Raw genomic sequence first — 24,621 nt, 5'->3', positions numbered from 1 at the left:
ATATTTTTTTTTTTTTTTTTTTTTTTTTTCATAAGTTTGTTTAAAGTAGGTAAAACTAATCAGCAGGCCTACTAATCTTAATCCCACATGTCTGTCAGTGGCAATCGCAAACTGACATAGATTCACTTTGATCACTATAACTGAATATCCAGGGTTGGCGTGGTGGTGCAGCAGGTAGCCTGGGTTCATTGCCTGGCTGGGCATCCAGGATGACAATGCAACGACATGCAGTCAGGTGAACTGGAGATACTAAATTGCCTGGTGATCTGTCCAGGGTGTTTCCTGTCTTCTGCCCAATGACCGCTGGGATAGGCTCCAGTGCGACCCAGGAGGATAAGCGAATTAGAAGGTGAATGAATAAACCAGGTCTATTAAGCTAGTTAGCTATTTCTTCCACTTAACTTAAAGGATAATTCCAGCAACCAAAGTAACCAAAGTCATTCACAGTGATTTGATGTCTAATAGCTCATTGTGGAGACACTTGGTGATAGGAACCAGAGAGCAGAAAGCCACAATATCAACAAATCAATTACAGTCACTTTATTTACTATCCAGAACAGCAAGTGAACCTCTTATACGTCATATATGTAATATTGATAGTGGTAAAATAGTGGCAAATATGGAAAAAAGAAAACTAAAAAATACTGTTTTTCTTTGAACACCTTGCACGTAGTTCTCCTCTATAGGCCTTATTGCAAAGCTATCATAAAACAATATCTCAGCCGCCAGGCAATGTATTTATAAACATTTTATGCAATAGTTTTCTGTGGGGTAGATTATAGAGCCGTTAAACACTTCCAATGTCTGCTTCCTATCACCAGCACTGTGAACGACTGAAACTGTGGAACATTCTGTCAGTGGGAAAAGGTACAAACTCTGGACACCCTTTCGAAACTGGATCAGGTGTAAAAACATTGCGATGCGTCCACTATGAAACGTCTGTGGAGGTTGGCCTGTTCCTGGAAGAGTGACATGTGAAACATTTTGAATGTGTTATGCAAATACTTTAGATGTCAGCGAAGTCAAGTGATTTCTAAACTAAATACATGCAAGACGGATCTTCATTTGTTAAATGAGCCTCTGACTAAGTATGAAAAAACAAGAAAGCCCAAAGACTATAGACCAATTTGTGTTGATTGATGAAGACCCTCATTAAGCTATACTTCCCCCGCTAGTGCCCTGTTTGCAATGTGCCTTGTATGTTTGTAGTAATAATAATAATAATAATAATAATAACGTGTAAATCGAATATATTATCCAAAGTCTTAAAACATCGGTCGATTTCTCATTTACTTCACACATCGTTAGCTCAACACATCCACTGAGAGAATGAGCCGCTAACCCCGCTGGGCTGGACGCCGCCTCCAGCAGCTGGGCTACTTTTGTGTGAATCTTTAACGTTTCCTCGCTCGTCATTTCCAGCTTAACAGAGTCAGCGGTGCAGTTTAGCAGACAAGCTCGAGCATGCTGAAGGATAGCTGCATGCTGCGCTTGCTGAGCTGTGGGCGCTGTGTCGCAACCTTAAAATCCTCCGGTTTGTGACTGACTAATGTGTTTTTAACACCCCTCTCTCTCCTCCTCACTCCGCCCATGCTAACATTGAAGGAAGTCACAAGAGCCACCACATAAAAAGGAAGCAAAGAGGCACTCGGAGAGAAAGTGTGTCTGAGTGCTGACAGACAGCAACACGTAAAGATGGCTGAGAGTAAACATAGTGGCAACATTGGGGGCAACATAGGCGCTGGAGCCGGCATCCTGGCTAAACGCTTTCAGAAATCCATGAACAGAGCTCAAGAAAAGGTACGTGGTGGAGTTAGAAATCAGAACAGCTCACATATGATGTGTGTCTGCTTGTGCTCTGTGTTTGTCTCTGCGGTAGCTGCTCCTATGAACCGTTCTAGGCCCGAAGATAGAAAGGCAAGACTATATTAGCTGTCCTGAGTGGTTTGTGTGCTCATTTGTGTGGAAGCTGTTGTAGTTGGGTTAAACAGAAAAAAAGTGCTGCTTCCTGCCCTCACTGACTTCCTCTCTCTCTCCCTCCTTTTATCTCTATCTCTCTCGTGCTTGTTTTGTTGGCATGGCAGCCTTATTTATTGTTTATACTGAAAAAACACAAGTTGGAAAGATGCTGATGGTTATAATAAGAATCAATATAAAGATGTTTAGTATACTGTTCAGTATGTATTGTAATGTGTCAGCCTGTACCAGCCACCACTCCAGCTTGATTAATGGCTGTATAAAAAACAAGGTTCAGGGTAGAGTATATCACTGTGGTTGGAACAGAACCTCAGATCTCAAAAAAGGACCTCTACAGGAGAGTCAAACAGTGTTCTTACAGTGGAAGTTAGTTATTTTGGGCCTATCCATGGTCCATTCCTGGTGGAGTTTTGATACAGTCTAAATGGCAGCTTTCAGTTTCAAATGATGTAAAAACAAAAATGAGAAGGCTAAAAATGGAGGTACAAGGTTTTGTTCCAACACTGGCGATGTGCAGAGCACTTGATGAGTCGGTTTAAGAACATTTGGAGTCTCCACATCTCGGGCTGTTGAGGACTGGTACCGTCTTCGCTGGAAGCGCTTAAATGTCTTCCTGTCCTGCAATGAGCTGTTTGAATTATTTACTCAGAAACATTTCCCAACACTAGAAGAGCAGAAGAGATCAGCAGGTTCAGCTTTAGTCTCAGAGCACGTGTTTCCATTTGCTCTTTCTATCTAGATGTCATCTCCATGTTTGAAGTGCTTTATACTTTTTTTATGCAGGTCCTGCAGAAACTTGGAAAAACCATGGAGACGAGAGATGAGCAGTTTGAGCAGTGCTCGGCCAATCTAAACAAACAACAGGTAACCTGTGCATACGGATCCTGAAGAAGGGTGTTTACATTCAGGAGAGTCAAAGACTAACATGGCTCATGTCCTCAAATATGGCATGCATTTAATACCATTATTTTCACATTTTTAAAAAATCTTTAATTTCTGCATAATTCAGTGGTTGACATGTAAACAAAGTAATTCATAGTGGTCGGATGTGAAAAAGTTAATTATAGAGAAACCTACTGACTTCTGTACAGAGGTAGTGACAGCAACCAAGAGTTGTGATGTCCACAATGCAAATAAAACCATTTTGTTTGCTTTCCAAAACCAACAGCAAATCTACATACGCCTTCTGAGTTCTTATCTGTAATGTTGATAATGGCAAGATGCTAAATCTGGGGGGAAAAAGCCTTTACAGAGCCTTGCATATATCTCTTTTTAACAAATCTGCTTTAGGCCAAACTCGTATCTCAAAACAAAACAATATCTCAGTCAAGCAACAGCGTATTTGTGACCATGTCATGTAATAGATTTCTGTGATGGAGCTTTTAGAGGCATTAAACTATTCAGATGTCTGGTTCCTGTGACCACCATTGTGAACAATTCTTGCTTGGTTAGTTTCTCAAGAACAAAGCATTTCACATCAAACCACTCTGAATAAAATGTTTTACATCTTCTCCATTACACCATTATGCAGAAATGTTTTCAAAATTGGTAGAATTCCTCTTTAAGCTGTTGATATATTTTTCATGTGTCTTTCCTTAGTGTAATATATATGCTCCATGAAATATAACAACTAATGCAGCTGCTGTTGACCTCACTGAAGTCTCAGGCCTCTGAGTGAAATCTGCTTCTGTCAAATGACTAGAGCTTTATTAGGTTATCCTTTGCTTCCAAAGTCTAAATTGTTTAGAGTCCTGCAAAGTCTACAGCAGTTATGACTGTTAGTAAATGTCACTTTTTTCGCATCAACAGTAGCAAATGTATCACAGGAAACACCTCCACCCATAGTGTGCAATCTGAATGCTCTCACCGACTCGCTCAGTGTATGTGAGAGTGTGTCATAGTTTGTTTAATGGGCAAGTCTTTTTAAAATAATTGATTGAATTCAAGATAGCATTATGTCCCTGTCAAGGCATCATTGAATCTCCTTCAGTTCCTTAATAATATTAAGGTTGGGTAGCTATCTGTCTCACTTATGCGGTCGTGAACATCTTGTGGTATCTTCTTTCATTCAGAATTGTAGCACTATGAACACTTTCAGATTTAAGTTAAGTGATACTTTTTTAATCACACAACCGGGGAAATTCCACCACCACCCATCCATGAAGTGAAACACCACATACACACTAGTGAATACACACACACTCTGGGGCAGTGAACACACTTGCCTGGAGCGGTTGGCAGCCCTATCCACGGTGCCGGAGGAGCAATTGTGGGTTAAGTGTCTTGCTCAAGGACACCTCAGTCAGGACTGTCGGTGCTGGGGATCAAATCGGCAACCTTCTGGTCACAGGGCCAGTTCCCTAACCTCCAGCCCACGACTGCCCCAAATTACTATAGCTTGAAGATTTCCATTTCTTCAAGCTATAGTAATTTCCACATGTGTTGCAATGTGTCTTGTACTGACATCTGTCTGTGCTTTTGCTCTTCCTGCTGTAATATTGAGTACTTCTCAGTACTTCTCATTTACACGTTTTCTGGACAATTTGTTTAACCCACAGCCAAGATGTCCCAATACTTTTGGTAGGGTACTAAACACTTCAAATGGTACTGTTGTGCTCTTGATTAATGCAGAGCAAGGATTTATAGCAAATAAAGAAGACAAAGTGAAATGTACAATACAAGCCATGTATGTAGTATTAAAAGGCCCATATCATAGATGGCTGACTTCTTCACTTTTTTGGAAATTAAATAGTCTGATGTGGTATGCAAGCACTATTTAAAAAGTACCATTCACTCCTCAGTTCATACAGTGGCTGCAAAACAGAAAATGTTTAATTGCAATTGCTTTTGAATGAAATGCATTTAAAGTCAAAATTGCTTTTGCTTTCTACCAGATGGATGGTACCAGGTTGTTCAAGGATGTGAAGTCCTACTACAATGCAGTCAAAGGTACAGTCAACTTTGATAAACAACTTACATGCACAGCTGTTGATACCCCCCAATTTGCTGTAGTAATATCCTCTTCTGTGAAGGGTTTACACCTAGATGTTGGAACATTGTTATGAGAATTTGATTGCACTCAGGCACAAGGGAATTAGTGAGGTCAGATATGCTAGATGATTGGTTTTGGATAAAAAAATGCCACTCCAACTCAACTCGGTTGCATCAATTGCACTGTGGCACTCTAAAGAACACAGATCCACTGATTACACAGCCCAGTGCTGGTGGGCTTTATACCCTATAGCTGACATATATAGCTGACACTTGACATTGAGCATGGGGACCTTAGACTCATATTGACTGCTCCAAAGAGACCAGAGAGACCTGTTGACGATGCTTTTTTAAATGGAAGTTATGATGAGTTATGATGGATTATACAAGTGCAGTTTAACCCAGTTATATAGTCTGCAATTTAACACCTGTGTCCTTAATAGGTGTTCCTTTAAGTAGCTGAAATCACTTATTAGAGGGTGTGTCTGGATACTTTTGGCCATGTAGTCTAGGATTAGGAAACCAGCTCTATGTTCCTTCTAGTGTAGAATCACTGTTCGGAATGCAGTGTAACCCAGAGCTAGGCCAGGAAACCAGTAAAGAGGACAAATGTTTACACTGCAAATACATTAACAGATATGTAGGGTAGTTCACTTATCATTTATCAGCTAGCTGTTATTTCTTCCTTTTTATATAGAACACTTTGTTTCATGGTTTAAAGCCTTGGTAGTTAAAAGCCTTGAATGTCTTTTTTAGCTATATTTTCGCCAAATTTCCGAGTGTCTAGAGTACTCTGAGTGAATTTATTAGGAATATGGACTTAACACAGAGTTTTCTTAACACAGTGACCCTTTATGATGTCTTACACTTAGCTGTATGTATGTGCTGTTCCTTTCTCTATAGAGTCACTGCAGAATGTTTAGTGTTGGGTCTTTAACTGGAGAAGAGAAATTGAAAATATATGTGCCTGTAAGGAAAGGGGAGTGGCAGAGAATACCCTAGTTGTGTTTCTCTTTTCCTGCATAGGCTGAGAGATAATGTGGAAGTGAATGTGAGCTTTTAATAGTGTGCTCAAAATGCTTGTTGTGAAATGCTGTCTATAACTGCATTGGCCAGGCTTTGCCTTGTAGGAGTAATTACCACAGTGTCATACTGTCAAATACAGCAGCTTATTTGAAAAAGAAAAGAAGAGAAGAGGGATTAGACATGTTGGTATGTTTTTGAGTGTTCTCTTCTGATTTGACAGGAAACCACTGTTTGTTTTTATACTTGCCGTGTGGTTTCTTTTATGTGTAGGTGTAGGGGTGTAGTCTTCATGCAGGAAAGATGTTATGGCTGTTAAGACTCCAAATGACTAGATGGCCGAAGTGATTATAATCCTAAGTCACAGGTTTGATGGCTACCATATGGTAATTTTCATAGCTCTGAATTGTGCAGAGTAGTTTTAAGTGTTTATGCGTAATAAAGGAGTGAGTTTACATAAGTAGTGAAATAAATAATAAATAAATGTATAATTTTGTAGATTAACACACACAGTAAGCTACAAAATACTGAGACAGTACAAAGTGTAGTTCAAATTTATTTTCATATTAAAAGTACGAGTATAAATAAAGTGTTACAGATGAACAGTACAAATTTCTAGCCCTTATGTTGTAAATGGACAGATGAGATAAAGTTATGTGCTATTTTCCTCTTCTTGTGAGATTTTTAATGTAGAATGACAAAGCTGTCCAAACATCATAATATTAGAATTAGGGCTAGCTTTTAAGATATTAAAAATAATTAGCAATTAAACATACACTGATCTGGCATAACATGTATGACTACCTCCTTGTTTCTGCACTCACTGTCCATTTTATCAGCTCCACATACTATACAGGTGAACTTTGTAGTTCTACAATTACACACTGTAGTCCATCTATTTCTCTGCATACTTTGTTAGCCCCCTTTTACCCTGTTCTGTCCCAGTGGTCAGGACCTTCATGGACCCTCACACAGCAGGTACTGTTTGGGGGGTGGATCATTCTCAGTACTGCAGTAACACTGACATGGTGTGTGTTGTGCAGGTACAAGTGGATCAGACACAGCAGTGCTGCTGGAGTTTTTAAACACTATGTCCACTCACTGCCCACTCTATTAGACACTCCTACCTTGTCAGTCCACCTTGTAGACGATAGCTCATCTGCTGCAGAGTTTGTGTTGGTCATCCTCTAGTCCTTCATCAGTGGTCATAGGACACTTTCAACAGGATGCTGTTGGCTGGATATTTCTGGTTGGTGGACTGTTCTCAGTCCAGCAGTGACACTGAGATGTTTAAAAACTCCAGAAGCACTGCTGTGTCTGATCCACTCGTACCAGCACAACACACATTAACACACCACCACCTCATCAGTGTTATTGCAGAGCTGAGAATGATCCACCACCCAAATTGTACCTGCTTTGTGAAGGTCCATGGAGGTCCTGACCACTGAATAAGAGGGTAAAAGGGGGCTAACAAACTATGCAGAGAAACAGATGGACTAGAGTCTGTAATTGTAGAACTACAAAGTGCACCTATACAAGTGAAGCTGATAAAACTAAGTTCTTCATAAGTATACTTGTCTTTCAGCCCGTCTACTCATATGTATAAAATACACAGAAAAATACCAGTTTGTGAAGATTTTATGTAAATGTGTCATTGCTGTTGTAACAAAACCTCACATCGTCACGAGAAGGAACATTTGTCAACTTTTAATGGATGTCTAACAGTTTTACCCAATGTAAAGAGCAACTGGTGTTTTCAAGTGATGTCAAAGGTGTTACTTCAGCCTTAGCCTGACCTTTGTGTTCTGATTTGGTAGAAAGTGTGGCTCCCAGACTCAACTCTCAGAGTACTGACATATGTTCTTTATGGCCTTCCTGATGGCGTGTGCTTTTGCTCTTTCTGCTGTCTAGTGATGCATGAGACGTCCAAACGTCTGTCTCAGACTCTGAAAGAAATCTATGAGTCAGACTGGCAGGGTTTAGAGGACCTGTCTGTCATTATGGAGGTGAGTCAGTCTTCCTTAAACCCATCACTGTATATTTCATTCAAACCTGAAGCTAAACTGTTTCCTCCCTCTGCTTCTCAGAGTGAGGACCTGCTCTGGAATGATTATGAGGAGAAGTTGAGTGATCAGGTTATTCGCACAATGGAGAACTACACTAGCCAGTTCCCAGATGTCAAAGTGAGAATTTCAGTTTCACTTATAAACCAAGAATCATTTCTACATATCAAGATATTTTATGATCATGCTTACACATTAATGAAAATGGTCAAATTAATAACAAAAACAATTTGTGCAGCTAATTACATTTAACATTTATTTATAACGAAGTCATAAATACATAATCAGAGTATGAACACCTCCCATCGACCCACCACCAATGGGAGGGGCAGTAGTAGGGGTTCGGTGTGTTGTGGATCGGGCAGTGTCCGAAGGCGTGGGCCTTGGCGTTCTGATCCTCGGTTGCTGAAACTGGCTTTTGGAACTTGGAACGTTACCTCACTGGCGGGGAAGGAGCCTGAGTTGGTGCGCGAGGTTGAGAGATACCGGCTAGATATAGTCGGGCTCACCTCAACACACAGCTTGGGCTCTGGGTCCAATCTCCTTGAGAGGGGCTGGACTTTATTCTTTTCTGGAGTTGCCCATGGTGAGAGGCGGCGGGCAGGTGTGGGCTTTCTCATAGCCCCTCGACTCGGTGCCTGTATGTTGGGGTTTTCTCCGGTGGACGAGAGGGTAGCTTCCCTACGCCTTCGGGTTGGGGAACGGGTCCTGACTGTTGTCTGTGCTTATGCACCGAACAGCAGTTCAGAGTACCCAGCCTTCTTAGAGTCCTTGGGAAGGGTGCTTGAAAGTGCTCCTCCTGGAGACTCTATTGTCCTACTGGGGGACTTCAACGCTCACGTGGGCAATGACAGTGAGACCTGGAGGGGTGTGATTGGGAGGAATGGCCTCTCTGATCTGAACCCGAGTGGTGTTCAGTTTTTGGACTTCTGCGCAAACCACAGTTTGTCCATCACGAACACCATGTTTGAACACAAGGATGTCCATAAGTGCACATGGCACCAGGACACCCTAGGCCACAGTTCAATGATTGACTTTGTAGTCGTGTCATCGGAATTGCGGCCATGTGTTTTGGACACTCGGGTAAAGAGAGGAGCTGAGCTGTCAACTGATCACCACCTGGTGGTGAGTTGGATCAGGTGGTGGGGGAAGATGCCGGTCAGACCAGGCAAGCCCAAACGCATAGTGAGGGTTTGCTGGGAACGTCTAGCAGAAGAACCTGTCAGATTGATCTTCAACTCACACCTCCGTCAGAACTTTGACCAGATATCGGGGGAGGTGGGGGACATTGACTCAGAATGGGCCATGTTCCGTTCCTCCATTGCTGAAGCGGCTGACTGTAGCTGTGGCCGTAAGGTAGTTGGTTCCCCGTCGGGGCGGTAATCCTCGAACCCGGTGGTGGACACCCCAGGTGAGAGATGCCGTCAAGCTGAAGAAGGAGTCCTACCGGGCATGGTTGGCCTGTGGGACACCAGAGGCAGCTGGCAGGTATCGACAGGCCAAGCGATCTGCGGCTTCAGTTGTTGCCAAGGCAAAAACCCGTGTATGGGAGGAGTTTGGTGAGGCCTTGGAAACTGACTTTAAGTCGGCTCCGAAAAGATTCTGGCAAACCGTCAGGCGACTCAGAAGGGGAAAGCAGTGTGTATAGTGGAGATGGTGTGCTGCTGACTTCGACTGAAGACGTAATTGGGCGGTGGAAGGAATACTTTGAGGACCTTCTCAATCCCACCGACATGTTCTCCAGTGAGGAGGCTGAGTCTGGGGACATGGGAATAGGCTTGTCCATTACTGAGGCCGAAGTCGCTAAGGTAGTTAAGAAGCTCCTTGGTGGCAAGGCTCCAGGGGTGGATGAGATCCGCCCTGAGTTCCTCAAGGCTCTGGATGTTGTGGGGCTGTCTTGGCTGACACGCCTTTTCAACATTGCGTGGACATCGGGGGCGGTGCCACTGGATTGGCAGACTGGGGTGGTGGTGCCTCTTTTTAAAAAAGGGGACCGGAGGGTGTGTTCCAACTACAGGGGGATCACACTCCTCAGCCTCCCTGGCAAGGTCTATGCAGGGGTACTGGAGAAGAGAGTCCGGCTTATAGTCGAACCTCGGATCCAGGAGGAACAGTGCGGGTTCCGGCCTGGTCGTGGAACACTAGACCAACTCTTCACCCTCTCCAGGATTCTGGAGGGTTCATGGGAGTTTGCCCAACCAGTCCACATGTGCTTTGTGGATCTGGAGAAGGCATTCGACTGTGTTCCCCAGGGTATTCTGTGGGAGGTGCTTCGGGAGTATGGGGTACATGGCTCTTTGCTACGAGCCATTCAGGCCCTGTACAAACAAAGCTGGAGTTTGGTTCGCATAGCCGGCAGTAAGTCAGACTCGTTCCCAGTGAGAGTTGGACTCCGTCAGGGCTGCCCTTTGTCACCGATTCTATTCATAATTTTTATGGATAGAATTTCTAGGCGCAGTCAAGGGATGGAGGGTGTCCGGTTTGGTGACCTCAGGGTCACATCACTGCTGTTTGCAGATGATGTGGTCCTATTGGGGACATCAGGCCGCGAACTTCAGCTTTCGCTGGATCGGTTTGCAGCCGAGTGTGAAGCGGCTGGGATGAGAATCAGTACCTCTAAATCCGAGACCATGGTTCTCAGGCGGAAAAGGGTGGAGAGCCCTCTCTGGGTCGGGGATAGGCTCTTGCCTCAAGTGGAGGAGTTCAAGTATCTCGGGGTCTTGTTCACGAGTGATGGTACAAGGGAGCAGGAGATTGACAGGCGGATTGGTGCTGGGTCAGCAGTGATGCGGGCTCTTTACCGGTCTGTTGTGGTAAAGAAAGAGCTGAGCCATAAGGCAAGGCTCTCGATTTACCGGTCGATCTACGTTCCCACCCTCACCTATGGTCATGAGCTTTGGGTAATGACCGAAAGAATAAGATCGCGAATACAAGCGGCCGAAATGAGTTTCCTCCGCAGGGTGTCTGGACTCTCCCTTAGAGATAGGGTGAGAAGTTCAGTCATCCGGGAGGGACTCGGAGTAGAGCCGCTGCTTCTTCCCGTCGAGAGGAGCCAGCTGAGGTGGTTCGGGCATCTGGTTAGGATGCCTCCTGGACGCCTCCCTCGGGAGGTGTCACAGGCGAGTCCACCTGGGAGGAGACCCCGGGGAAGACCCAGGACACGCTGGCGCGACTATATCGCCCAGCTGGCCTGGGAGCGCCTCGGAATCCCCCTTGGAGAGCTGGTGGAAGTGGCTGTGGAAAGGGAGGTCTGGGCTTCATTGCTTAGGATGCTGCCCCCGCGACCCGAACCCCGGACAAGCGGAAGATAATGGATGGATGGATGGATGGATGGAGTATGAACAGCTTAATTTGAGAGACTGTTTTTAGCTCTGAAATTGTTGTGAATTCTGAAGAGCTTAATGTAGCCCTCTCCAGAGACTGTTAAGAGTGTCATTTTGCTTTTAGGAACGTGTATCTAAGCGTGGACGCAAGCTGGTGGATTACGATTCTGCTCGCCACCATCTGGAGGCACTGCAGAATGCCAAAAAGAAAGACGAAGCCAAAATAGCCAAAGTGAGTAATCATTTCATTCATTTTCCTGTAAAACTGCTACATGGATAAACAGCCTTTACTTGGCTTCGGCATTATGTACGGTGATGTTATTATTTGGCTGAGATGGTTCCTGGCATTCCTCAGGCAGAGGAGGAGTTTAACAAAGCGCAGAGTGTGTTTGAGGATATCAACAAAGAACTGCGAGAGGAACTGCCTGTCCTTTATCAAAGGTCAGTGTTGCACTAGGTTTCAAAATGGGGAAAAAAACAAGACAAGGCAGAACCTCCTGGATCACACAGTGACGGCAATATCTTTTTTTGATTAGGATTGTTTTTAAGAGCCTGGTTGATGGCTATTGATGAGAAACTGCTCCCTGTAACTTATTCCTTAATAATGGAGCCATTTTAGAATACATTCTAATCAGTCAGCCTTGCACAATCTCTAATCTAGAACATTCAGTCCAAATGTAATAAAGTGAATGTTGCCATATTCATTTTATATTGTAACAAATGCTTCAGACATGGCCTTGCATATAGAGCCACTGATGTAGTTCCCTGTATCAAGACACTGTCACCCACATATGATTTGCTACATGTCGTTAGGGAAGTTCTACCAATTTTTCAAAATTTCTGCATACTTCAGTGGTTGACATGACCACATGGCCAAGTTGTCTGCTGCTTCTTGTTTACTTATTGGCTTTAATGTTTGAATGTGAAATGTAAATTAATCGGTTTTCTGTCTGGTCTGCTCTCAGTCGCATTGGCTGCTATGTGACAATGTTTCAGAACATCTCCAACCTAAGGGATGTCTTTTACAAGGAAATGAGTGTGGTAGGTGTGCATCTTCTTTCTGTCTGTGCATATGTGTGTTGGCGTGAGCCACCAAGAAGCATCCATTAATTTCAAACCAGTAGGTTTAGAACACCCTCTCAAAATGTTGCCTGTCATACGTTTTTTCCTTTTACTCTTTTCACTGCTTGCTTGATTTGAGAATTCTATAAATGTTTTTACGTTTATTATTCTTTTCTTTAATGCTGGCTGTAATTAAAAATCTTAGCCATTGGCTATGACAAATGACTTTCTTCCCCTCAGTAATACTGTGCTTTATAGGGAACACTAGTTTATTAAACAGCAGTAAAGATGCATGAATCATTAAATGAATTTGGCCGCTTTCTCATCAGCCTGTGCCCGTGTTCACCAGTCGTATTAACAAACCAACTTTAGTTGCTTGTGAGCTCAACTTTGGTTGAGTTTGCACTTGGCTACTTATTTATATTTTTTGGAACGCGTGAGGGACAATGAAGAAGTGAAGAAATTTGACTAAGGTTCATATTAATTTCTTGATCTATGTCTACATTAACCTGCAGTAACCAGCCGGTGTTTTTACTGCATGATCAGCACTAAGGTCCTTGTCGTTATCTGTACAGAGCTGCTGTTTTCAAAGTGTTTCTCTAGAGAGTCAAGTTTCATTTTCAGTGTCTCAGAGGTCACCGTTAACTTAACTGCTAACTTATGTGTCTGTTGCATAGTACTGCACTTTGGTATACATTCTGATGAAGAGTGATCTGTGGTGTTTACTAGAAATTACAAGTGCATGGAGTGAGATTGTAGCCCCCTCAGAATGATTCTGGTATTTGATGATTATGATTTTATGATCATTTTACAGTTTGGCACTAAGAAACATAGTTGACATACTCATATGACCTACATACTGCCTGAAAATGCAAATGGGCATCCATTTTTGTCAGAACCATTGCATCATACATCACAATGACATTTGTTTGCCCTTTACCACTTTAGTAAGTTTTTGAGATTTCATTTTAGTCTGTTTCATTAGATGAAATGAATGCAGCTTCTGATTCTGTGTCTTTTCCAGTTAAATCATGACATCTATAATGTAATGAAGAAGCTTGAGACGCAGCACTCCACCAAAACCTTTATCATCAAAGGCCTCAACAGGTACAATTTGTCTGTGTTATTATGATCATATTGATATGTCGGTTATCAGTCTCATTCTTTTTTTGGATGTTTGGTTTTGCTGCCTGTTGCATTGTGCAAATATTTTCATAATGAATGGGCCAATAGAAATGTTCCAAATTTACTTTAATATTAATTACACTTTCTTTTATGTTGGGATTGAGATAGTTGATGTACATCTACAAAACTTTAGCTGGATGGATTATCATTGCAGAGAAATTTAGCCCAATGTCACTTAAATGTTCTGCTCTTCTTGAGTAGAGTAAATACAGTTTGAAATATGGGTCAAATCTAAACATCTGTCCAATGCTGATTATTTTTATTTTTAGAATATATAATTTAGAAATTACCTGCTGATTCTGCTATGATTGTTTATCCCTACACCACTGTACATTTAATTTAACAATGTTTTTACTTTCTTCTGTAAAAGATTACTATTTCAAAGTTTGAGAGCTTTCATAGCCAACACTACTAATATTTTTCAAATGTCATCTGATTAAATAGCCCCTATGGACATTCTTGTGCCTCTTTTTTCTTGTTTTATCAGCACTAAGTCAAAGAAGAGGAAATCTCTTACTATCTCTGCACCCATCCCCTGTAACACTGCCTTCCCAGCCGATCATCCGGGTCTGAGCAAGCTCAGTGTGCCTGACGAACTTGTGGCCAAAGACACAGACTCAAACTCTACTCCAGTAAAGGCTGCAACCACAACAGCAGAAACATCAGACTCTGATGACTTCAGCTCTGTTGATAGTGTGCCAAATACACCCAACAGGCAGTCTGTGTGCTCAGAGGGGGAGGGGGTCAAGTCCGGGACAGCCAATGAGAGCACAACTGAAATTGCTGCTGACCAGTTGGTACAATCGTTCGATAAAGAGCAGCCAGGAAGTTCAGCTGCTAGTGAACAGGATGAAGAAGAACAAAGTGAGGATGCTCTATCATCTGCACCTACATCTGAGGATAGAAATGCACCAGAAGCCACACTGTCTGAAGGTGCAGGTGAGGAGCCTGAGCCTTCACAGTATGAGAATGAGAAAGCCGCTCCAGTGCCTGCTGCCCGATCACTCGCCCCAGTAAAGGTAGAGGAAGCAGCAGATGGCGAGAAAGCAGAAAGTGGAAAAGAGGAGGACCAAACTAAAGAGTTAAAGAGAGAAAAAGAGGCGGTAACAAGCCAAAAAGCCAACAGCTCAAACCCTCCTGGCTTCCTCTACAAGGTACAAGGAAACTGTTCTATTGTTCTATTGTAACAGTCTAGACTGTACGTTATTAGTGATGTCACCCGTTTCGTTTTTTTTTTTTCCTTCAGGCTATTGCTTTGGAGACCCAGGAATCAGATGAAGGTGTTCTTCTGTTGTTCACAAAAGGAGATATACTCCTCATATATGTTGAAGAAGAGGAAAAAGTGAGTGGATAATGTTCAGATGGATTATCAAGCAGGATTATCAGTGTCAGTGCTCTCATTAGATTAGACTATTGGATAAGATATTGCATTAATTTTTTGGATACAGACAATTCTGCTGCTACAAGAATGTATATAATTAGACAAATATAGGATATATACATTTCCACCAGAGAGTTGTCCAGCTTTAAATAGAACAGTGATGTAGTTTGTGAACATTGCTTCAAAATGTACCATTCACTTCGCAATCCATACAGTCCACATACGCAATTCATGTACATGCCTCATTCAGTGCAGTGTGCCAAGCAGTGTTCTCATTGACATACTTGTTTAAGATCATTTACAGATAAACCTGGTTGTATTCATTGACATGCAAAACAACACATTTACTTATATGAGCCCATTTGCCAATACCAATAGCTCTGCCCATTCACATTGACATTATAAGAAGTGTTTCAGCCTGGATTTCTTTTTTGAATGAGGCACAAAGCAGAACAGCCGATCAGAACCGAGGATAATCAGTCTCAAAGGCACATTAGCAAAAAGAGTCTATTTAATTCTAAGGAATAAAGAGAAGTTGGATAATGGTAAGAATGAATTATAAACATACAAAAACATTATAAGCAGACAAACAAGAAAAATTTGGGATTAACATGAATTGACAGGAAAAGATTAGTTGGTTCTGTAGAGTTCGAAAGGTCTACTGGATTAAACTGGTATTCCTGATGTAAGACGTGAATGGGGAAGCATGTATTTACTGCTGTAAAACAGATCTAAAATCTGCTGTGTTGCTAGGCAACCATAGCATAGCCACCTGTCAATAAGCTACATTGCTTGGCGTTATTAGTATTTTAGAATTAGAACTGTCATTAATAAAATTAAATAGCTTATTGAACATTGACGTATTGTATTGTGTTTTGTTGCCGTTTTATTAAAGCAGTGTGCCTAACAGCTCTTAACTGTGGTCACAGTAATCTTTTCCTTTGGGAGCCTTGATTGTAGAAAGTGCACTGAATGTATTCTTGTTTTTAAATGGGTTTATTATTTAAAACAAAACAAAAAATGTATACAGAGAGTTTGCATGTCTAGGACTCAAACACCTTGCTTAGCATTACTGCTCAGTTCAGCAACTGCAGCCCTGCAGCTCCAATTTAAGATCATTGGGGTTGAACACGCAGCTCCCTGATTACCAATTTCTTCACTACTGATTTTTTTCAGGTAGTGCTGAGTGAACCTTGTGGAAACAGTGTGTTAATTTCTTCAAATGTTGTCTGAATTCTTTATTGCAGCCAGAGGGCAGCGTGTGGGGGGTGAGAGAGCAGGACTGGATCCAGTATAAAGACTTGACGCTCCTCTCTGGCATCGTTATGGAGACAATGATCCAAAGAATCAACTCTGACTAGAAAGGACTGCAACTTTTAGTGGCTCCGCTCATAATTCGGCAGCAGAGCAGGGCTGTGTACCAGCCCTGTGACCAGTGAACGCTGTAGTCTAGAATCTGCCTTTTGGGATTCTACGTGGACCTACTTGTTAACTCCAGGGTTTTCCTGGAGTTGCTAAGTCACTGGGATCTTTGTGTTTTTTACACTAAAACAGTAACTTAATCTGTTTAAAAGTCTTCCCAGTATTCGCAGAGAACAGTTGATGCTGACAGCTATCCTGATTTTCCCTAAATTCATGTTTCTAAGTCAATTTCTATGTTTGAAGTATAACATCCTTTCTGAAATATTTGAAGTAATTAAATAATAATTTACTGAACCAGTTGCAGATATCTTTGTCCCTCTCTTGTTTTTCCTCTTCAGTTACAGTATTCAGTTACTTGCCTCATTCAGTTGAAATGTGCCAAGCAGTGCTCTCATCAACATGCTGAAAATGTTTATCCATTATAGATAATTATGAATGATGACTGTGAACTCTCCTATGGTTTTTATATGTTTTATATATGTTTTTTAAAAAAGGTATTGTTTGGTGTTCAATAAAGATCAAAAGAAACCTGCCCTGTCTTGTGTGATTTGATAGTCCTAATTTTGTCAGCTGTGATGTGGGTTTATTCTTCTGGATTGGCTTATTTTTGCTACAGATGGATGAACACACAGTGCCATATACATGTCATCAAAAATCAATATGCTGGCTTTATGCTTTTTGACAAAATGTCACTTTATTCATGCATTTGCTTTTGTCATTTAATATGCTTCCAGTGGATTTCTCCACCTTACACGGCTTTTGACTTATAAACAAAATATCTACAGTCACAAGCATAAACAAGCATAAAGATGGAGAGGAAAATAATTCAGACGCCCCATTACAATTACATCTTGCCACTCACTGTAACTTACTGACTGGCTTCATTTGGGTCTTAGCCAAAAATGGCAAACATAACATTTTGACCCCTTTGAGAAAAATTGTTTGGGCACCCCTGTCCTGGATCACTGAATTTGAACTTAAAGGGGAACTCCACCACTTTTTCAGAGCGGCTTGGTGCGAAATGCTCCGTTCCTGAGAAACCTGTCGAGCCAGAAATGCTCACAGTGGTGATGGGAACCAGGCGTCCACCTGGCAGCGCATCACACACATGAAATAATTAGATATATATGAGGCTTCATGTCTGACGCATCGTTTTATGATAGTTTGTGTCATAACGTTTTTGCTTAAAATTGAATCCATTTGTTTTAACCCATTCATGGTGAAAGTGTACACGCAGGACGTTGTAAGGCAAAATAGTCCCCAGAGAAAACTGTTTTTTACCATTATCAGCATTACATATAAAAACAGAACACGGGTGTAGGTTACTGGCGGTTTTACAGATTCCTGGTTCCTATCACCACCAAGAGTCTGTAAGTTTCTCTACAATGAACCATTTCACGTCAAACCACTCCGAGCGACTCTGTTCACATCTCAAGGACAGAAAATATTCAGACATTATTTGAAAAGTGGTGGAATTCCCCAAGTGCTTGGCGTGTTCTTTGCACTGCGTCTTCCGAGCCGGTAGGTGTCGCAGTTTCCTCTAAATCCGGTGAACCGGAGCGCTGTGTGAAATCCCCTTGGTTGGGAATTGCATAATGAAGCCATGTTATTGGAGCTATAAATTGACATGCAGAGCGCCGCTGAGGCAAAGCGGCGAGCTGCCTGAAAACCGCTTTCTATCAGCGCAGGAGCGAGTCGGTGACCTCGCTCTTTTATGGTGTTTATCGGTGCCGAACCGGCGCGCGGAGTCTGGACTCGGCACGAACTAGCCGCGGGTTCGGTTAGCACTCGGCTGCGTTTTACACGACAAGTCCGGTTAATTTTAGCTATTTGACTGGTTTTAAGGACAAGTGCCCAAACAACAACAACATAATGGCTATCAATAAGACGTACATTAGCCTCGGCTACGCCTGTGTCGGAGTGCTGGTCGGGTTCTCCGCTTTCCTCGTCTGGAACATCGCCTACAAACAGCCGTGGACCGCCGCCATGGGGGGCTTAGCAGGTAACGGTGCCAGGACCATCTGGTCCAACCTGCCCACTAACAGTTACCTCAGAGAACTTTTATGTTTTATGATCAACTGATCTCAGACTCGCTCTTACTCTCATCCTATCCTCTCCCTCTTCACCTGTTTATTCTGTAAATAACACTAAGAGATTTAGCCGCCCGTGAAGTAACTTTACTAACTTGTGTTTACGGCGAGTAACACTGAACGCAAACCTTTCAAAGGTAACGTTATACTTGTTTCTATAGTAACCGCTAAATATGTTTTCGGAGAGGTTTGACTTCTCGTGTCCCCGGAGATCCCGGTTTTAGCAGGAAGATGCTCTTGTAAACGCCAGAGGTTTTTTAGAGCGTAGCAGAGACCTGTAACTCCAGCCCAGTGGCCTCTCCTCCTCCACAGCTCCAGAACAGTGTCAAACCTGCACAGAGTGTTATCTATACCTTTTGCGTCAGTAGTAAAACTTGTTCCTATTATTGGGGGGAATAGAATTAAACTTTGAATTGTGTGCGTGTTTTTTTTAACTTAGTTTTTTTTTTTTACTTTAGCTGCTCTTTTTGAGGAAATCAATCAATTCATCATGTTTGGTTTTGTGTAGTAGGGTCAGTGGTAGTCCGCTTCGACTCTCTTGTACTTTGATCTTGAATGAGCTTTCCATTTCAGCAATTGTCAAAGTGTAACTAACTTTATTGGAAAATGCACAGTCATGAATATCACACAGGAAGTGTGTGTGTGTGTGAGGGAGAGAGAGAGAGAGAGAGATATGACGACACAGCAGAACCAAATGTTCCACACAGATGAGGAGTAGACCTTCAATTGAGATGTAATCAGCTGAGTCATATTTGCATTTCTGATCAACGTCTCCATGTTTCTGCATTACTGCAGGTGTTCTGGCACTTTGGACTCTAGTCACACACATCATGTATCTGCAGGACTACTGGAGAACATGGCTGAAGGGGCTGAGGATCTTCTTGTTTATGGGCATTTTTTTCTCCCTGCTATCAGTCATCGCGTTCATCACTTTCCTCTGTCTCGCTGTGTCTCGCAAAGAGTGTAAGTAGAGCTCAAAATGTCATTCATTTCAGTGCAAATTGAAACTGCCCACAACTATGCTAATTCATCTCCTAAGAGACTTGCAAGTGTAGGCAACATAAAATATGTTCTACATATGCCCATATTTAAAAAAAACAGTTTATTCTTAATTATTTCAATTAACACATTTTTGTAAACATTTATTAAAATATAGATACTTTCTGACCTTTGCTCAGGTGTTTTGCATGATACTTTAATTAATTTTAAAAAATTGACACAATTCCAGTGCTTTCACTTAAAGGGCCTCAAATTTAGCTTTTAGCATTTTGCATTTTGTGTCCTGTTTGCACTTTTGTCCATTACTGTTCTCTCACTACAGTGCTCAGCATGTATTACACAGATACATCATACAACTATTAGAAAGCAGCCAAGCAGAAATCCTGACTGCTAGCCTAGCCAGTTAGAGGCTAATGAATACAGAGGTGATATAAAGCTTCTTAGAGGAAACATTAAGCACCTGGCTTCATTCTGCATTAGCAAGCAAGCAGGTGGCGAGGGAAGGGGACACAGCCTGCCCTCAAGTATTTACCCCAAAGCCATTTCAGTTTTTCATAAGTTCCTCCCACATCCAAGACGGGGCTTTTCATATTATTTCAACATAAAGTCTCACATTAGAGACTACTATGGCACAGCTGTAGAAGGCATGTAAGTGTGTTAACAGATGTAGCGGTGGATAAATAATGCCCTTGAATTGAATTGTGTACTGATAACTGACTCTTGAGTCTCATGTATACTAGGCTAATATCTCAGAGCATTGTGGTATTTGAATTTTGATGCTGGTCAGCTGTAATATTGGGACAGTTTGTGATACGTTTCCAACTGAACATGCATTGTACTGTGAAGCCTGCTTGGGCATTGAGAGACAATAATAGTCAGCAGTGTCTGACTCTAACTAGATACATTGCCTTGTTCCCCAAAAAACACACTGGAACTGCTTGGCAACGCCAACATTGATTGATAAACATGATGACTTTCATGCTTTCAATGCGAAGAGAGGCAGTTTAACATAGTCCATTAATAACATGATTTCTCAGTGCTGACATATAAAGATCTAATATAGAATATCTACAACATGTGTAGTTTCCTCCTCTAGAGTCTTTCCTCTTTGAACAAAGGAAACACATGGATAGGCATATAAACCACACATTATTTGTGTTTTATCATTACACTGATTAAACAAAACAGTGTGTTTACTGCTCTGAAATAACTGCTGGGATAGGCTTCATAGGTGATTATAAGTGATTATTTAAAGATTCTAAGTCAATATTCTGAGAAAATAAGCCACTGTTTTTGAGATACATGGTCTGGATAATCTGCTGCCAAAACAGACATCGGCAGCAGGTTTTTCTCCTCTCCATGACAGGAATGGGCTTCCATAGCCTTGTATATCTTTGAAAGATATATTGAAAGAAAGCACTAGCACACAGAAAGCTCTCTTGTTCTTTGCTGACACGTTTCACTTTGGGAAATGTGGACAAAAACATGCCATAAATAGTCTGGCAATGGATTTAAAAGAAATGAATACTAAATAATAAACTAAATAAGGCTGATGCTCTGTTATTCAGCTCAGTGAGAATGCTCTGAATAAGATTTTTTTTTTTACTTTAACTGTGCTTGTGTGTGTTTTTACAGCCCTGAAGGACCCTAACAGCCTGTTTCTGTCATGTGTGTGGAGCTTCATGAGTTTGAAGTGGGCATTTCTGCTGGCCCTGTATTCTCACAGATACCGCAAAGAGTTTGCCGACATCTCCATTCTCAGTGACTTCTGAGACGTACTCCCCCACGCAAAGACACACTTTCATACACTAGATAAAAACACATATCTAACAAGTTGATGAGAAAATGCTGGGCAGTTTTTAATAGATGGACACTTGATGAGCAGGAAATGGGTGGACTTGATGGGTGGACCAAGGATGGTCAGAGGTGTAGTTAACACTGCAAAAGTACATCAATGAAAATGATTATGTATTTCTATGTCTGTCTTTCTCTTTCCCTTCATTGTTTTTTACTATCAGAATACAGAGGGATGAGGGTTAGGAAGTCTTTTTTGATCTCTTAGCTTATATGACAAGTTCCTTGTTTTCTGCATCAACTTTGTCCAGCAGCGCCTAAGTATTGTTTTATGAGTGCATGATCGACGTGGGCATTTATGAGCCTTTGGGCAGTTGTCTTGTGTCAAATATGCAGTTTTAAATATTTTTATCTTTTATGAAAGACTAGACCGCGACCCTGTTTGGACTAGCGGGCAACGACGATGATGATGATGATGATGATGATGATGATGATGAAAGACTAGCAGATGTGTCCTCCTCTCCCTCTTGAGATATTTAGGATTTTTTTCCTCTATTTCTCCTTATAAGGGACAAAAGGAAGCACTATTATTTGTTTTAAATGTTTTAATGGTGCTCACTGTCTATCCCGTCATAACTACCTTAAAAATTCTCTTTTATATCGTCTATATGTGTGTTTGTCCCTGTCTTGTTCTGCAGACAATGTGTGTGGCTTAACCCATTTTGTTGAAAAGGCCTTTTTAGGACCAGCAATGCAGGAATGTATGTAGTTTGATGACCATTGAATGAGCACTTTATGACCTGTGATAGATGAGGATCAGTGACTGGTGGAGATGTGCAACTAATCATAGACGTTCTGTCCAGTTGAGAGCGTCTCGACTGAAGCTGGTGGTTTTCTGTTGATCAGATTGTTGAGCTTTGGTAAAGGCTTTTTAAAAATGTTCTCATGATTTTAATATATTTTCAGTAAATGGAGCCATTTCATCTTTCTTGTGAATGTTGACGTGAGAAACAGAAGTGTAGGTGTTTTATAGCCTTTTTTGGTATAGCCTTTTTTGCTCAGTGGGTTGAATGTCACCAAATGATGGGCATAGCTGGGCTGATCAGGTTTTAGCAACTGCTCACTAAATGTACTTGCCTTTTTTGGGGGGGTGGGGTTATTATAGCCATCTTTATTATTTTATTCACAAAGAAGCAAATGTGTTGTTTTAATGCTGTTTTGTCTTTCAAGGCAGTTTACAAATGTATCCATAAAACTGTATAAGGACAAAAAAAGTTTAAGAATGTATGTATGTCTGTACACCATGTTAATAAAATCAAATAACTTTTATGTGAGTGAAATATTTTCTCTTATACCCAAGATTTTATATATATATATATATATATATATATATATATATATATATATATATATATATATATATATATATATATATATATATATATATATATATTAATTAGTGTGTGTGTGTAATATATCGCTGCTGTTGGAAGAAAACCTTGTATCTCCATTTTTGTTGTTTTTAGTTTGTCATAAGAAAAAGTCTTGTCATTTACATTATGTAAATGGAATGGACCAAAAGAAATGGCCCAAAATTACTTAGAAAAAAATTCTGGTTCCATTGACTTACATTAAAAGTAAAGTATGTTTTTTCCTTCTGTAAAGTTACCATTTTGGAGATATGAGGTTTTCATCAGACAACAGAGATATAAAACTCCAATTCCAATGAAGTTAGGACGTTGTGTAAAAAATAAATAAAAACAGAATATGATGATTTGCAAATCCTTTTCAACCTATATTCAATTGAATACACTACAAAGACAAGATATTTAATGTTCAAACGGATAAACTTTATTGTTTTTTGCAAATATTCACTCATTTTGAATTTGATGCCTGCAACACGTTCCAAAGAAGTTGGGACAGGGGTGTGTTTACCACTGTGTTACATCACCTTTCCTTTAAACAACACTCAATAAGCATTTGAGAACTGAGGACACTAATTGTTGAACCTTTGTAGGTGGAATTCTTTCCCATTCTTGCTTGATGTACAACTTCAGTTGCTCAACAGTCCGGGGTCTCCGTTGTGGTATTTAACGCTTAATAATGCGACACACATTTTCAATGGGAGACAGGTCTGGACTGCAGGCAGGCCAGTCTAGTATCCGTACTCTTTTACTGTGAAGCCACAACACGTGCAGAATGTGGCTTGGCATTGTCTTGCTGAAATAAGCAGGACGTCCCTGAAAAAGACGTTGCTTGGATGGCAGCATATGTTTCTCCAAAACCTGTATGTACTTTTCAGCATTAATGGTGCCTTCACAGATGTGCAAGTTGCCCAGGCCATGGGTACTAACACACCCCCATACAGAGATGCTGGCTTTTGAACTTTGTGATTACAATCCAGACAGTCCTTTTCCTCTTTGACCACTTTCTACTTTGCGTCAGTCCATCTCAGATGAGCTCGGGCCCAGAGAAGCCGGCAGTGTTTCTGGGTGTTGTGGATATATGGCTTTTGCTTTGCATGGCAGAGTTTTAACTTGCTCTTGTAGATGGGGCGACGAACTGCGTTCACTGACGATGGTTTTCTGAAGTGTTCCTGAGCCCATGTGGTAATATCCGTTACAGGATGATGTCAGTTATTAATGTAGTGCCGCCTGAGGGATTGACGGTCACGGGTATTCAGTGTTGGTTTTCTGCCTTGCCGCTTACTTGCAGAAATTTCTCCAGATTCTCTGAATCTTTTGATGATATTATGGACTGTAGATGATGAAATCCCTAAAATCCTTGCAACTGCACGTTGAGAAACGTTGTTCTTAAACTGTTGGACTATTTGCTCACGCAGTTGTTCACTAAGTGGTGAATCTCGCCCCATCCTTGCTTGTGAACGACTGAGCCTTTCAGGGATGCTCCCTTTATACCCAATCATGACACCTGTTTCCAATTAACCTCTTCACCTGTTGAATGTTCCAAACAGATGTTTTTTGAGCATTCCTCAACTTTCCCAGTCTTTTGTTGCCCCTGTCCCAACTTCTTTGGAACGTGTTGCAGGCATCAAATTCAAAATGAGTGAATATTTGCAAAAAACAAAAACGTTTATCCGTTTGAACATTAAATATCTTGTCTTTGTAGTGTATTCAATTGAATATAGGTTGAAAAGGATTTGCAAATCATTATATTCATATATCATCATATATATGGTGGTGCGGTGGGTAGCGCTGTTGCCTCACAGCAAGGAGGGCCTGGGTTCGATTCCCCGGCTGGGCGACCAGCGTCCTCTCTGTGTGGAGTTTGTATGTTCTCCCCCGTGTCTA

At 41.4% G+C, this 24,621-nt stretch overlaps 2 protein-coding genes across 2 annotated transcripts; both read left to right on the top strand.

Moving 5' to 3' along the window:
• Positions 1-1,430: 1,430 nt before the first annotated feature.
• On the top strand, positions 1,431-16,959 carry bin2b (bridging integrator 2b). The gene is made up of 12 exons (XM_017720467.2): positions 1,431-1,800; positions 2,761-2,841; positions 4,872-4,926; positions 7,903-7,997; positions 8,079-8,174; positions 11,502-11,609; positions 11,733-11,818; positions 12,343-12,418; positions 13,464-13,546; positions 14,112-14,778; positions 14,871-14,966; positions 16,253-16,959. The coding sequence occupies exons 1-12, from the start codon at positions 1,696-1,698 to the stop codon at positions 16,364-16,366; spliced, it is 1,662 nt and encodes a 553-aa protein (XP_017575956.1). The 5' UTR covers positions 1,431-1,695; the 3' UTR covers positions 16,367-16,959.
• Positions 16,960-17,990: 1,031 nt separating this feature from the next.
• On the top strand, positions 17,991-22,639 carry slc48a1b (solute carrier family 48 member 1b). The gene is made up of 3 exons (XM_017720457.2): positions 17,991-18,429; positions 19,313-19,480; positions 21,152-22,639. The coding sequence occupies exons 1-3, from the start codon at positions 18,300-18,302 to the stop codon at positions 21,286-21,288; spliced, it is 435 nt and encodes a 144-aa protein (XP_017575946.1). The 5' UTR covers positions 17,991-18,299; the 3' UTR covers positions 21,289-22,639.
• The last annotated feature ends 1,982 nt before the right edge of the window (positions 22,640-24,621 follow it).

Source organism: Pygocentrus nattereri, chromosome 26 (genome assembly GCF_015220715.1).
Source record: "Pygocentrus nattereri isolate fPygNat1 chromosome 26, fPygNat1.pri, whole genome shotgun sequence".
Taxonomy (NCBI): Eukaryota; Metazoa; Chordata; class Actinopteri; order Characiformes; family Serrasalmidae; genus Pygocentrus; species Pygocentrus nattereri.
The sequence above is the reverse complement of the archived record's forward strand: the minus strand, read 5'-3'. Positions and strand labels throughout refer to the sequence as shown.